This window comes from Oryzias melastigma, linkage group LG13 (genome assembly GCF_002922805.2).
Source record: "Oryzias melastigma strain HK-1 linkage group LG13, ASM292280v2, whole genome shotgun sequence".
NCBI classification, from domain to species: Eukaryota; Metazoa; Chordata; class Actinopteri; order Beloniformes; family Adrianichthyidae; genus Oryzias; species Oryzias melastigma.
This window is the reverse complement of record NC_050524.1, coordinates 6,543,819-6,560,343: the sequence shown is the minus strand read 5'-3', so window position 1 is coordinate 6,560,343 and position 16,525 is coordinate 6,543,819. Positions and strand designations below refer to the sequence as shown.

The 16,525-nt window shown below is 37.3% G+C and overlaps 1 protein-coding gene across 1 annotated transcript in view; it reads right to left on the bottom strand.

Annotated features, from left to right (window-relative positions):
• The window catches only part of cntn5 (contactin 5), a gene marked incomplete at its 5' end in the record, with an annotated part of 141,210 nt that overhangs the window by 75,022 nt on the left and 49,663 nt on the right, over positions 1–16,525 (bottom strand). Inside the window, 2 exon segments of the mRNA XM_024277809.2 lie at positions 1,654–1,756; positions 14,641–14,844. Coding sequence (XP_024133577.1) covers positions 1,654–1,756; positions 14,641–14,844 — 307 coding nt within the window.

The following is a 16,525-nucleotide window of genomic DNA, read 5'->3' as shown; positions in this document are numbered from 1 at the left end:
GTGCCACTGCCCAAAGTCTAGCAGATCTAGTGAGCGCCACCGCCCAGAATCCGACAGGGCTGGTGACCGCCACTGCCCAGGATCTGGCAGAGCTAGTTGGGGCCACCGCCCAGGGTCCTACAGAGCTAGAAAGGGCCACCGCCCAGGGTCGGGCAGAGCTAGAGAGGGCCACCGCCCAGGGTCCGGCAGAGCTAGTGAGCGCCACCGCCCAGGGTACAGCAGAGCTACCGAGCGCCACCGCCCAGGGTACGGCAGAGCTACCGAGCGCCACCGCCCAGGGCCCGGCAGAGCAAGAGAGGACCACCGCCCAGGGTACGGCAGAGCTACCGAGCACTGCCGCCCAGGGTCCAGCAGAGCTAGCAAGGGCAACAACCTAGGGTTCGACAGAGCTAGCGAGCGCCACTGCCCAGGGTCCTAAAGAGCTAGCAAGGGTCAACGTCCACATTTCGGCTGAGCTAGTAAGTGCCACTGTCCAGGGTCCAGCAGAGCTAGCAAGCTGCCCAGGCTGCCGGCCCCTGGGTAACAAAGCTCGCTATTCTATGCTTTGCTAATACACCGCACCAGGAGAGACTCTGAATGATCTTGTCAACCCAGACACGATGACATGCTTTCTGGCACCTTTGTAGAGCTCTCCAAAACATATAAACCTAAGATGCTCGCTCAATATCATCCATGTTTTCCATGATGTGGATGAATGAAGTCCAGAAAACCTTCGGTGGTTGCTTCTCCCACACACGCCCGGGGCATCAAGGAGATTTTAGGGCAGGTGTTGTTCAGTAAGTTTAATGCACGTCAAAAGAGAGGAAGCGGACGCACATCGCATCTGGTGTGAATACAGCTTAGGGCTTTAAAGACTTCACTTCAAAAAAATTGCTTGACAAAAACATATTCCTGAATGGAGACCAAAAAAGTGCCAAATAATAGCCCCACTGTAAACCCACAGTGGGTTTTAGATCGCACCTTACTTCTCTGTATTTATATATGAGACCTGCATCAAATTCAACTGTAATCTGAATAAATACAAATAAGGCTGGAATGTTAAGTGGTTATGTGATGGAAAACTCTGATTCTTTTGTTTTAGAAGTTAAACTTTTCCCATTCTACAAACATTTCTTTTCATTTTCTAAGGTAGCCGTTTGTAAAAAGTGAACTCACATCGGGAACTGTGCCGAGCGGTTTGAATTCATTCTCTGTGGACAAAAGATGTTTTCCCTCTTGGCAAAAAAACGATCATCAATTCCATTTTTTTAAACCCATAACCTCGGTTTTATAAATTCATAGCAGGCCCTGAAAGCAACTAGGAACACAGATACATTAGGGCTCTCAATTATAAGAACACATGCTTCCCTAGGGCTGAATTCCCCATTCGTTCCCTCCCCCCGTGCACTAACATGCCATCTAACAGCAAAATTACGATGCGGCACTTCTCTCCACTCACTTAACATACTGCCTGAAGTCAAGATATGCCTGCTTCCCATTCAGGTGATGGAATAATGAAATTTAAAGAAAAGAGAGGAGCACAGGCAGCATAATCTAAAGGATCTCACAGCAGCAGAGCAATGACGGCTTGTTGTTTGCTGTACTAGTGATTAATATGATACTGCAATAATAAACAACTATCCATGTTTGTGCAATATGTCCTTGTTTACTTACTTCCCCAGAGCAAAGCACTCCAGCCTGACAGTCACTCCTTTAGCCGCCAGAACCGACGTAGGGAAATGCACTTCAATTTTGGGCTCGTATTCACCCATGACACCTACAAACAGAAAAAAAGAGGGTCGAAGATGTTAGAACCCAGAAGATTGCACCAGCTGCTAACGTGCTTTCTGTTGTTCCTCATCAAGGTGTTGAATCCTGGCAGTGAGGTGCACGGTACATCATGATCGAGAGCTTTTGCAACAAATGCAGACAGCCATTAATCAAATATACATGCAGGACTTTTTTTTTAAGTTTAAATCTCTCCAAGAGAAGGTTTAGGTGTGGTTGGCACACCATCCACACCATCTGGCACTTTTTTTTTAAGTTTTACTGTCAGATCTTCTTAAAAAGTGTTTATACACACGGGAAGTGTCACATGACAGGAAATTTCTGAGTTTGAAGCCAAATAACTTTATGTAAAAAAGCGATATAAACATAAACATTTGGTGAACTAGAAATAACGTTTTTAAGAAAGGTTTGAGACTTGATTTTAAATTTTGGCTTTTGGTAAAAATTTAGAAGAATATTAATTTAAATTTAATTTTATATATGTTATATAAGTTATTTTAGTGACTAATGATTTTTTTGTGTCTATTTTACTCTTTAAATTTTGTTTTGAATTCAGTTTTTGTCTATGGAGGATCCTAACCTTTTTCCCAGGTGAACATGATCAAAGTATATCCAATAGTGACCTCTTCTAAAATCATGAGTTTCTACTTTAGTTCCTATTTCTATTTTGAATTTTATTACTAAGTAATTTTATCTTTCATTATTTTAGGTCTGGGGAGTCAAGAGGATTGTGAGTTCCATAATTTCACTTTTAATTGTTTTTAGTCTGTAAAGCATTGTTGTGTGAGAAGTGCTTTATAAATAATGTTTAATATGATTTAATTTGAATAACACATCTTTGAGTATGTTTTTGTGTTTTACATATGATGAGACCCAGTAAAAAAAGAAAATTGCAGAATATCTGGGCCAACCATTTAGTGTATATAAGAACTGGACTGAGTTACTGTGACCCCACCCATTGAAAATGACTTACATGTGGCTCTAATGAAATTAGGTCAATTTAGTCACCATTTTTCAGCAATTCAGAGGCTGCCATGTTGGAGCCAGAAGACGTCAATAAGTAGTTATTAGTTCAAATCAATATTCTATGGATTTCTATGGCGACCGCCCTTTCTAAACTTGGATGATTTTTTTAGAAATCCACACTCCTACCACTTAAAAGCGGGCTGCACAATCATATGTCTCCAACGAGGTATCTGATTGGTTAGTTTATAACTTGTGCTTTCATGAAAGTGAAAATGGTGATCAGCAAGAATATGTTATTAAAAGATAGTGTACAGTACTGAACTGTACCTCTTTGGGGCCCCAATTGGTTGTAGGTCCGTTGAAAAGTGGAACTGAACGGTTGGGGTGAAGCTGCTCTAGCCACTCGTTGATTGGCAGAAAGTGAGGACAACATTAGAAAGCGCCCATATAGTGCTCATTTACGCTAACGTTTCAGACGTTTTGAAATATTTGAGTTTATGCGTTTCAATTCCTGTTATAGACGATGTACCAAAAGTAAAGCCAGAAAAACATTAGCTGCCAGATGACCTCCATGGTTGTTGCTTTTCTAGTTATTGCACTACAATGACACATTAGTGGTCGACACCACGAATGCTCCATGAAAATAAACCGCTCAGTGGAAGTGATTTCTAAAGTGAGTGGAAACGCTTGCCAGAATTAACTGGACCGTACCACTACTTACAGTATTGTACCAGACTGGACCGCTCAGTGGAGACTAAGCTTATGTTTCCCTGTGCCGGTCGCCAGCCTGGATAAAAACAAGAAGTTTGTGCCTGGAAGGGCGTGTGGCGTAAAGCCCTCTGTTGAACCAGTTGTGCGGTTCAGTGAAAGTTAATTCGCTGTGGCGACCTCTGACAGGAAATGCCAATAGATGAACAACATGGTAACCCTTGTGCTATCCTCAGTATCTTGACGTTGGGAGTGGGGTCATCTGGACCCCACAAGACAGTGCGCTGAACTTTTTTTCTCAATGATTTTTGAATTTCACTGGTGTCCGTGGCAGACATGAAATCCTGTCCACCATCAATCTCATATGTGATGTGATGCATAACATGTTGATGCAAGACTGGAGTCATCTGGACCCCATAAGATAGAACAAAAAAAGGTATCGGAGCAAGACAGATCATTCTGACAGATCTCATGACTAATAGCCTTTTATTTCTCAATAGAATTTTGACTTCTTAGAGGCAATGGGTACTTCCTGTTTGGAACGCCAGAGGGGAGGGGCTAGTTCTCATGTACAATCAATGGAGCTAACCCAAAAAACGCATTTCTGTGGACTAACATTCCCTAACCACATCAGGAAATGGGAGTTTATGGAACCACTGCAGTCATTAGTTTGCACATACATTGTGAAGGACATAACTGATGGCACATTATCAGTCTAGCTGATACCATAAAGCCTCGCACCTCAGTATAAGTCACAGCTAGAGGACATACTCCTGTTTATTCATCTGTGTGTTAACCAGAGCATTTTTTTTCTCCCTATTTTCCAGGACAATATGTCGGGTGACATTGAGCAAATTTAACGTAACAAAGGCAAACACCGTCATCTGGGATCTAATTACAAATATCTGTCTTACTAAATGGGAGTTTACATCATGAATATTGCATGAGCTTTACACTTTTGTCGCACAAGAATGTGAAATCCGTGCATCATTATTGGATGTAAACGGTAGGCCTGGAGTCCTGCACGAGTGCACACCAAAATATATCAACTTATTCCAAGTGAAATTGCAGCTCCAATTGTGTAGAAAACAACTGATCAGTGAGACAAATGACCAACATGACATAAAAAACCAACATAATTACACTTCTTTTACTCGTGCATGACACTTTATATGTAATAAAATGAATGCAGTCGAGGAGAAGAGGTATTGAAGTGTGTCCCAATATGTACAGGAAAGGAGTTTTATGATATTTGTTTCAAAGAACTTTTCAATTTCAATCTCATTCTCAACATTTATGGCTCCAAAGCAGCCCTTCACATGTAATGAATTTGCAATATGTCATTGGGTCTTGCTACAGTATATTTAATAACATATTCAGTCTGAGTGGCTGGACTCCAGAGAATTGCAGGAAACAAGGTTTAAAGCCGGGGTTGCTAAAGCATTACCAAAGCTCCTTTACAGCATATATTTTATGTTTTTAGTTTATTTATTATTCATGTGAGGGTTTTTTTTCCTTCTTCTGTGCTTTGTTTCTCTCACAAGTAATTTACAAGTATTATAAGTGAAACCTCCAGCTAATAGTACTAAAAAGAACAAGGGCGCTTTATGTTGTAAGCTCCAAAGAGGAATAAACTCTGAATTTGATAAGACGACTCCAAACACAGACAGAAAAGGAGAGTTCCGACATAAACTTTGTGATTTGGTTTTAATTACATATTAGTTGGTTGAATGGATTCCCAGCCAGCTGGACTGGCGGCTTTAACTGTAACTGGAATGATACCTCCCCCAGGAGGTCGCCTTACAGCGTTTGACACTCCATCTGCATGCGTGCTGCACCCAAGTAGAATGATTAATATCACAGAAAATGATCTAATAAAACGCAAGATGTCTGGTGATGCTCTTTTAATTGGTTTAAATTAAATTTTGCCTAATTTCATAATTTCATTTTGGAGGCAGGGAAAATGACACTTATAAAACTGCAGCCCGTTCTCATTAGGAGCAATGCAGTTCAAATTATTTTAAAAGTGGGGTGCAAGAACGGCATCTGTTCTTTTGCACTAGCCAGGTACACGTTTTACTAGAACATTAAAGGTATTCGGCTGTTTTTGAAGACTTTACAGATACCCAAATTCAGCCGGTGAGGTACTTTTTTGGCTTTTTTAACAGCTAAGAGGCTGGCCCGTGTTACTAATCCTTCTCACCAAGGGAACATCCACTCATTCTTAGTTATTTCTGCCAACACTTTTAATCAAAGTACCCAAAATACCCAATTGTAATCAGGAAATCGCAGCAAAATGACTTTGTCCTTGTTGGGACATCCAGCAAACATTAACCCCAATACATTTGATGTAAGAACATTTAAACACCATTTTTTAGGTCTTAGGTAATTAGGTAATACATGTTGGTTATTTACATTATAAAAATAGAAAACAGCCCTTTATAGGGGTGAGATATGATGGTATTACTGCCTGTAAAACTATTGACATAAATCTGTCGTTGGACACTGATGGGAAGGGAGGGTTTTAGGACCTGTGGTGAAAGGAGTCAACTACTTCTCCAAGAAAAGATTACATTTGGTTCTAAGTTCATTTGGTTTAACTTAATTTCCTACAAGTTATGTAACACAGCCAGACTGCTACAAAGCACTGTACATTTAAACACCAACAACACTGATAGATACAATATAAGCATAAAACAACTAAAAACCAAGACAGTAAAAATAAGGTAAAAACAGAGTAAAAAACAGAGCAGAGTCTCAGGGAACGTTAAAAGCTTGACTGTAAAAATTGGTTTTTAGCTTAGTTTTAAAAAGTATATGAACGTTGAAAGTTAAACCTGTTGAAGTTTGACCAATCAGGGACTTTGATTTGGTAGTGACGTATGGATAGCACCTTTTTAAAATTCTTAAATGCAAACCAATAGAAAATCGATCATGAAAGAGAAACTAATAATTTTGGTTTGTGCACAGCTGCAAATATATGACACCAAGTCTTTTATATATTAGAGTAGAACTGTAAAGAAACAGACTGGAGCAAGATTTGTATTGGTTTGACATGTCACACCAAGCTGTGCTAGTTTTACGTAGTGAAACACCTGTGAGAACACTATGTGTGTAGGTAGCATTCGGAGAAGGTTGTACGGTACACAATGGACAGGTCTCCAGTCTTTAGCCGAGCACACAACCATCCACACTCACATACACACCAAGGACACACCAATTTAGAGTCACCAATCAATCTGTAATCAATCTTTAAAGTAGGGCTGCCCATTCCTGGTCCTCGAGAGCTACCACCCTACCTGTTTTCAAGCTCTTCTTGCACTACTTGCTGCTGATTACCTGGACCAGGTGTGTTCATTCAATCAGAAGCTGAAGACATCTGACTGAGCTAATCAGCAGCTGGCAGGGCTTGGAGATCTGGAAGACTGGCAGGGTGGTAGATCTCGAGAACCAGGAATGGGCAACCCTGCTTTAAAGCGTGTTTTTGTGCAGTGGGAGGAAACAGGAATTCCTGATCCAGACAGAGTGTGCTTAATTTGGTTGAGTCTTGAACCTTGCCTTTAGCCTTGAACCTCTGTTTTCAGACTACTGTCTACTGGACGTAAACAAAACCATGTGACTAAAGATCTCTTCAGTCATTGGGCTATGAGAGTGGAGCAAAGCAAGAAGAGAATAATGGAAGTCCTACGCTTTGCAATCCGGAAATGGGATGGTTCCCTTTTCAAATTTCGCTGATCATTTTTTAACGTCTGTGTCAACAAGTACAACACTTTTTACTGCTACTTTGGTACAGCAGAGGCATGCTGCAAGATGGTTATTGAGGAGACAACAAAAATGGTATGCTAATAAGTGTTTGCAACATAAAGATTATTGGTAAAACCGTGTCAAAGGCAATGTGTATCATGTTAAAAATTGTTCTAATGCGCCTGCATTCACATTTCAGTGAGTTGCTGTGTCTGATTGTTTGTTCTGCTACTTTGTTTCCATCCTGTAGTTCCTGGCCACGGAGGCCATTTTGGTCCAGTTGTTCCACTCCTATCATGGAGCCTGCTCAGGCTTACGAAACTCAAAGCGAATGGGAGTTCAGTGCGATTGGAAACGATCCGAGACCACCTTGAAAGATGGGTCAAAGAGTAGTTCCTGGTCCCGGACCAGGGTGAATTCATACAGAAAATTTGTTCCAGATTATTGTTGAAAACAAACTCTGGTTTACTTTAATCAAACTAAATGTGTCCAGTCTGAATACACCCATACAGAAAGGAACCAGCTGGGATTTGAACCAGGGTCTTCTAGCAGTGAGATGAGACCGCCAACCGCTACATCAATGAGCAGCGCAGAGATGGTTGTGTACATTTCTTTAATCAAGATAGAACATGAGGATGACCCATCCAACTCCTGTACACAGTTTCTTCCATTATTCTTCATCACTTCTGACTCTTGTTTCTGTGACAAAAGGAATTTTCTCAGATAAACGAAGTGCATGCCCACCCATCTATCTGTTTATGCCTCTCAATAGGAGGCAGAAACCAGAAAATATCAAGGGTTCATTTCTATCCATTTCTTTGTGGTGTTTGTATTAATCAGGAGAAGAAAACTGTTTGCAATTCGTTCTATTGAAATTAAGGTGAGACATTATAGATTAGGTTGGAGATGAACTCTGCAGGCTGACAATCAATGGCATCCAGCTGAGTATAATGGGGCCAAGATACTTGTTTTGATTAAGAGAGTCTGAAGAATGAAGCTGAAGACGGTGGTGAGTTTAGCTGAACCTTTGTGTTGTTTGGTAATCACTCACTAACACTGAGGTACAGATTGGATTGTTTAATTGGTTGGACTCCTTTAACTGAAGGGGCACAAAGCATAAGATTTAGGGAATTGCTGAGACATTCAGTAATGTATTTTTCAGAATTTTATTAGCAAAGACGTAAAGGTAAAAGCATTGAGTTGTTGAGATGTTGTAGTTAAAGGCAAAGAAAAAAATTACTCTTTACAGTGCCACTCCAACTATATTTTTTTCTATCATGAAATCGTTCCCTGTTGTCTTTTAATTATGACTCTGCAGTTTTCAGCCAAAATCAAAAAGCATGTTTTGTTTTTTTCTGATATATTTTCTGCAGCTCATTAGAAATACAATTCTAGATTGGCCCGAAAGTTATCTCCACTAATATCCCAGCAGGCCTTTGTTCACCCTCTCACGCTATTTTCCAGCTTCTCACAAGCCCAAGCTAACATTAGCATAGCAAAACAACGGCACGCAATATCAGAGCTGCCCAGCTGTACACTTTTGAGCCAAATACTAGCTCAGACGAGGAAAATGAAGGTGCTCATATAATTGTCTGCAAGGTAGGCTTTGGCACGTCTGTTTCAGTACCTGAGTCATTAGTCTGAGCATTTTCAAGCATCCGGTTTTCATCTGCTCCTGATTTCAATTAAGAAATTCTCAGAAAAACAGTTTTAATAGTAAATTATTCTGTGTATGTCTTCTACTGAGAAAAATACTACAGGAGCATGTCAAAAACTACATTTATCTGGATTATTCTGATCCTGTTTGAGCAGCAAAGAAAAGATTCCATACATCAATGTCAGAGTTTCTAATTTACACTGATAACTTTACTTCTACTGTACTTTATTAATGTCATGCTTCTCAAAACGAAGTCAAATCACTTACAATAAAAATTCTGTTAAACTCTAAAGTCATTGTTATGCTTTATTTTTGTTTTATACTGTAATGTTATTTATGTGACATGTACTGCTGACCTCTTGGCCAGATCACCCTTGAAAAAGAGATATTGATCTCAATGGGCTTTACTTGGTTAAATGAGAGTTTAAAAAAGAAATCTCTGTGTGTGTCAGGGACTGAAACCTTAATTAGAAGCCCAATAGACCACATTGCATGTTTCATAACTCTTGACTGTGTCAACATTACAGAATGATAAGTAATGTCTTTTAAAACAAACCCATAGCAGTGATGAGAAAATTACTTAGTGATCTAGAATTATGAAAACAGAAAGAATAAAAAGGAAAAAAAAATATGATCCAAATGACAGAAAATGTTGACCTTTTGTAAAAGTAGTAATCAAACCCCAGATAAAAATTCATATCATGTTGGACACGTGCATTTCTGAGACCCTTATGTCACTAGCATGACCTAAACTTTCCTTAAAAGTTCATTGTAGTGGATTGTCATGCCACTAGGGGCAGTAGAGGGCTTTTACCATTGATTTCAAAATGGCTGCCTCCATGACAGTTTTGTTAATATTCAAAACTTTATGGTGAGAAGAACTCATCTGTTTTTTCAATGACTACATTTTGTATTGAAAGAAAGGCAAATTGGTTGATAATGAATTCTTTAAAAAGCAGTTAAACCACGCTAAAAATGTGTAAATCAAATTTGAGAGTGAATTTGAAACTTACGGTATGTTTTTTTCCTGAATAGTCAAGTCAATATTTTTAAATCTTAAACTAACATTGGTGTGATCAACAAATTATCAAATCACCCAACATATAATCAATAATATTAGTTTTTATGGATTTCCTTAAAGGATAAAAAAAAAAAAACTTGAACATTTTGGATCTAAATTTTTGATGCAGTGATTTTTAAAGGGGTACATTAGATCAAAAGACTTTTAAATCAAACAAGCTAATATTTTTTTTAATTGCATAATATGGTCGGTTTCACTTATTGCATATTTATATTCAAAATTTTAATTGTGATTCCTGCATTGATCTCAACCCACATACTCAATTCTGCTGCCTATTCTACAAATGTATGTTCCCACAAATGTGCAGCCAATTAAAGGGAAAATAAACAGCTTTTCTAATTGCTCAAGAGCCAAAAAAAACATTTTTACATCAAAAACGCAATCGACCAGACGAAAACTTTTTTACATTTTGAGCCATGTTTAGTTGGAGACAAATGGCCATAAAATAAGCTAGTATTTTCAAAAACATTCTGCAGGACTAAAAAGAAGTAAGAAATATCTGTGTTAGAGAGAAAAACTTTACCTGGATGCCAATTACATGTTTCCCTCATGACTGTCTCAACATTTGGATCCCAGGAAAACGACTTGTATGATGAACTTCCCAACTGTTTCTCAAAATTTGGGTTTTGTGGTTAAAAAAAGGTTTAATATGAATATTTATAGTTTTTATGTTTACCCCCATTTATTACATCTAAAAATTGTTTATTTTATTAAATTTGTGAAAATCATCATTTTCAATTTGCTAAAAAAATAACATTATATAACCGTGAAGAAGATAAAGTAACGCAATATGACATATTTTGACATTCTTTGAAAAATTGAATGGAGTCAGACTGACAGAGAAGATGTCAATGTGTGTTTATTTCAGTTTAAAATATTTAAATGACTTGCAATAATTTATACTACATGCAAGACAAAATTAATACAGTGCAGGCGCACATTGGTATTTCAGTGCAGAAATGATGAATCGTGAAGCCCTAATTTCATTACGTTTGAAGCCGTGCCAGCACAGATAAAGGACCTGAATCCAGCCACAAGGAAAATTATGTTGTTTTTTTATCATCCATTGCACAAAAGGTATCAAGATGTTATTTCTCAGCTGTGGAAAAAGGAAAATAAAAAAACACACCAGGACACATGGACTTCAAACGGTTTAGCTGCTCGCTTTAACACTAATCATGTTTTAGGGCTCCATAATTAATTGTCCACCAAGTCTGTGATGTTGGCGTGCTGATAAATTTGAGTTTTTTTTTAATATTCTTTCAGCTACAAAATGCTAGAGGGTTTTCTTTTATGGTGAATGGTTTATTGTTGTGGAAGTTGCCTCTTTGGCCACTTCATTCCATAGGCCTTCATTTCTCCTTTCTGAACTGGTACATAATGAATATGGTGCCTTACTAAAGACTGCAAGTCCATTGAGAAGATCCATCTAGTCCCACATTTACTATCTCAACGCAATAGATTTGCATGAAAGCATCATCATGGTCGTTCTTCATGCAATTTTTGAATAAAGGTTTGCTTTAAAGTCTCCCTAAGATAATAGTTTTAGGTCTAACACATACAAAAAACTGATTTTCATGGGAGGGGGAGTTTAAGTACACTTTAAACAAAAATATAGTACATTTGGCAGTAACAAATTGGCAGCTGTGGTTGCAATAATTTCACAGCAGAAAAAAATAGGGTGTTACTTTAAACAGTGTTATGGTTAAAAAAAATGTTGCTTTTTAACAGTTCTCTTTGGGAAATATTTATACAGAAAACAGCAATGTATTTGCCCTTAAAAAATACAGTGTTAGACAGTAAAAAAAATGAGCAGGAACACATTAATTTTACAGTAGAAAACTGAGGTTTCAAGAATTTTACCGTAAAATATACAGTTGTATTTTTTTAATCATACTTTTAACATTTTATCATACAATAATTGTTATTGTCAAATATTACAGATTTTTGTTGAAAATGTTATCATATTTTTACTGTAGGAAAATCACATTTATCTCATAAAAAATTACAATGTCAGTCTACAAAACAAACAAAGACATTCATTTATTTTTAAGGTCAACAAACTGGCAGCTGAAATAAAAAGGATTTTATCCTTATTACCAACACTACACTGTACAACTTTTCACCATAAAACAGCAGATTTGCAAGTAAAATTATTATTTTTTTTATTTTTTTTTATTTACGGCAGTCATTACACTTGTCAACTGTTACCTGATTTTACCGTTTTTTTTCAGTAAAAATTACTTACATTTTTACAGTATAGGGGTGCGTTTGGACATGGAGCTTCTGAAACGATTTGGTACCAAAATTATTTAAAAACTAACTTGTTTTGTTAACCGATAAAGAGAAGATGGGACATTTTTGTGTTGCAGAAAAGAAAAATCAACATCAGAAAATAATTTTGTATAAAAAATGTCAAAAAGAAACTCAGAGACACTAATATAAATTGTGTTGACGCCATTATACTACATATTTTCCATGTTACAGAATTTGAATTTAGATTTTTTCACTATGAATATTATGTCAAACAACACATGCAAAACATAACAAAATATTTATTTTATAGATTTATTGGTTTATTACATATATGGTGCACCTTTCATTTCAAGTTAGTGGTTTGTTTATTAAAGTAAAGGTTAAAATTACTATTTTATTATTATTTGCTTCCAGACATGTACATTTAAACTGAATCAGTCATTCATTCATTAATGCAAGTTTATTAACAATGTCTTAAAATGTCTTATTTTTACATAAAATATCCATCCAGTGTGGTTATTAAAAAAATAAAGTGTGTTGACCTTTAGGTATGCATTTCAGAATAAAAGACAGAGCACACTGGTTTTTAAAATAATTTGCAGAGAGATGCAAGCTCATAAAGGTTTGGTTTTATAGACGATAAGTTTATTATAGAGTCTCACAAATGCATTATGGGACAGTGTCAAGGGTACCAAAAATCAAGGAGAGCTCTGTGGATGCCAGGTTTTAAAGGCAACAACGGTGTCTGCTTTGCAACTTTAGAAATGACCCCTTTATTTTATGAGTTGCCTCGGAAGCTCGCTCCAAAATCTCTGGAGGTGTCCTGTGGACATTTACTTGTGAAAATGAAAAATGCTTAAATATCTAATACAAACAAATAGATTCACTTTTGACCAAGGATCTAAACACTGAAATAAGTTTAGTTTAACTATTGAGCAACAACCCCTTATATTTTCCTATTTTATACTCTATATTTATTTACTGCATCATACTCCTGTTTGCAAAGTTTTCATTGTTACTTTGATAATTTGCTTGTATGAGCTGTCCTGCAAACTCTCAGCTGTGCCGGGTGTTGTACAATGACATGTATCCCCTGCCAGAATTTGTATCCCTTGTCGCTGGCATTGTTGATTTGTTTTCTGTGTATTATACACAGAGAAAAATCTTCAACGTCCTCAGAAAGTTTTGGGGTGAAACCATAGATATATATTATTTTCACTCTATACATATCACACTATATCACAATATACCGTCTATGATTGAAACTGGAATCACTTTGATCTGCATTGCTTTCCATTATTGAAGACATAGTGTATCCTCCCTTGGCCCCGCCCCCCCCTTTTTTTTTTTACATTTTTCAAATCTGGGCTTGGATTGAAGTTAGCCTCCAACTGACCTTTTGGGTTACCCTTTAATCTTAAAAGTTGAATAAATACTTTAATTATTTTGAAGTTTTAAATTATATTCAAAACAGACAAAAACATCAGTTTAATCTAATATTTGTTTTTAATTTGTAAGATTATTTTGCAATTTCTGTCACGGCAGTGCCATTATAGCCTTAAAACCAATTAATTTTTAAGCAAATGATTTTTAAATCATACCAGTACCTCTCAGAAAAGTGTTTTAATAAGACAAGTTCTCCAAGTGGTTTAAAAACTGAAATTGTATCATGAAAAATGGAAAATATGGGGATTTTTTTTTTAATTAAACAAAAAAAGTTTTGTTTTGGCAACATTTTATCGATCTTTTTTTGGTGGGATTAAAAGTATTTTCTTTAGAGGTTTCTTGGGGTTTTATTTTGTGGTGTTAGTAAGTCTGGGGGCCCGCAGAGTCCCTTTGCCCTGCGACCCACAAACCCTTTGTAACACCCCTGGAAGAATCCGATTGCAAAAGCCTTTTTGTAAGATCCTCAAAAGACAAATACAATAAAAAAAAATTAAGATTTCCAAAGGATAATAAAGAGGATTTTTTTGAGAAACTTTGACAGACACAGCGCCTCACATTGTGTGGTGGGCATTTCTTTGTGAAGTCAGACATAAAAGCTTGTAGGTGAAACTCACACCTGAAACCCACAAACTGCTCTGCAGCGCAGCTCCTGAGAGGCAAGTATAAAAGAGCCAAATCCCATCCACAGCAAGGGCCATTGATTCAGTTAATTTTATGCAGGAAAATGATTTCCCTGATGGCCAGTTTCACCACAGTCCGTGGTGAGCAAGAATCCTCCTCTTACTAACGTTTAAGCACTGTCTGTTTACGGAGTGTTTGCTGTTTGAGATCTAACAACAAGGTTCTTACTCAAAGAACACATCTGACTTTTCTGGAATGTGTTTTTATCAAACCAAACTTTAAAAAAAAATACTTCTGGGAGGTTCAAACAGTGGAATCGATCTTAAAAATAAGGTCACGCGAGCAGCAAAGACCGTATTCTGTAATATCACGATTAAACCAGCACATTACTCACCGTCAGTTTTCAGGGTCAGAGGAGTTGGTGGACTCAAAACTCTTGCATTTGTCACTGGGTTCTTCACCAGACAGATGTAGCTTCCAACATCTGAGGGCTGCACCTTGGAGATATACAGGTTCCCTGTGTCCTGGGAGATGAAGCGCCGACTGTCCTCAGCAACAAAGGAGGGAAACTCATTAAACACCCAGCTGTAGATTATCTCTGGAAATAAAAAATAAGAAAACATTCATGCATTAGAAATGGGTGTCCTTTATGTGCTGACCTTCTTTATTTTTGGGGGTTTTGTCTCTTAGAGCATACAGAAAAGAGTATTTCCACATAAAAAAAGAACTTTTCTTTGTGAAACACTCAGGAAGTTGTTGATGGCAGCTTGGGCAAAGCATTATTAATAATTACTGAGACATCCGAGAGGTTTTTCTTTTCTTATCTGAGCTGTGGACGGCTTTTGGGAAGCAAAAAAAAGGGTCTGTTGCTTTGCAACGTCAAGAAAAATAATGCTGAAGCTCATAATGAACAAACTCTAACAATTAAAGCGGGCTTGTTGAGCGGTTATTTGCCGTGGGGTTATTTTAATTAACAGGTGATATCATCTGAAGATAAAACAGGCGTCCAGTGTAATGGACTCGTTCCAGAAAACTTGTTTGTGTACAAATGTGTGTATGCATGTGTTAGCAGCATTAGATCCCAGCTGCAGGTTTTTCTGTCCATTATGCAAACAGAGGAACACAATTGCAAAGCTGCTAAGCTTTGAGTACTTATCAAGGTAATTGCATCAAGGGCAAACCTGCTGTAATTTCTCTATGAACAAGAGTTTTTATTTTTTTTTAGTTTATGTACTAACCAGATTAAGACTGAATGTCTGGTAGAAATATGATAGACTCGTTTTATCAAGAAGAAGGTGGGCAATAATCAATTATAGTTTCATTTACTTGAATTTGTAGAATTTTTAATCCAATTTCTATCATCATCAAACATCAAAAATCCAACATCACTTTGCGAGACACAGGTAGAATACATTATATGTTGGGTGGTTTGGTAACTTTTGCTCACAATAATGTAAGTTTAAGAGGCCCATGTCATGCAAAATCTTTGGTAAAGATTGTGTTCACAAATGTTTTATCCTTCTCAGGAGCCAATGTAATGAAGAGAGAGAAACTTTTTACTGTAATGAACACCATGCACCACAGGATTAAATGTGTTGACGTTAATTCATCATGAAAAAAACCTCAAAGGAGTATTTTGATCTCTAAGCATTCCTCTAAAAACCTGTTCTGTGAGCACCAGCCCCACAAAAATGAATAGGTCCTGATGTCATTAAGTGAGGGACCGCCCCTTCCAGGAAGAGTCTGTGCTGCCAGCACTGGCCCCAGACCAACGTTGTGTCCGAATTCCCCCCCTAACCCCTAACTACTAAAAAACTGTATAGTGCGGGACTATGTAGTGCCCTGGATTTTAAAGGTAATTCTGACATGATGCTCACAACTTTTTCTTCGCTTTTCTAAACACCGGATATGACGTTACCGATTTAACAAAATGAAAATCGAATAAATACGAACATTTCACCACGTTTATTTATGACTCCACTGTGTTCCGATAGTGAAAATGTGGATGGATTATTCAAAAATTACATCTAAACATGTTTTTTTTTTTTTTTAAATTGTTCCACCGCATTGCATTGTGGTTTATATCTGCTAATCTAGTGAGCATCAATGTAAGCTAGTTTTTTGCAAAGACTTCTGGGAAATAAGTCTTATTTACCCACTATCTGAAATTTGATTGATGACATTTTTAACTTGGTGTAACTGTTTTATCAAGAATTAATTATCAACAAATTTTGCATTCTATCAATAGTAGTGATAAAAAAAAATAACAATAGCTAAGT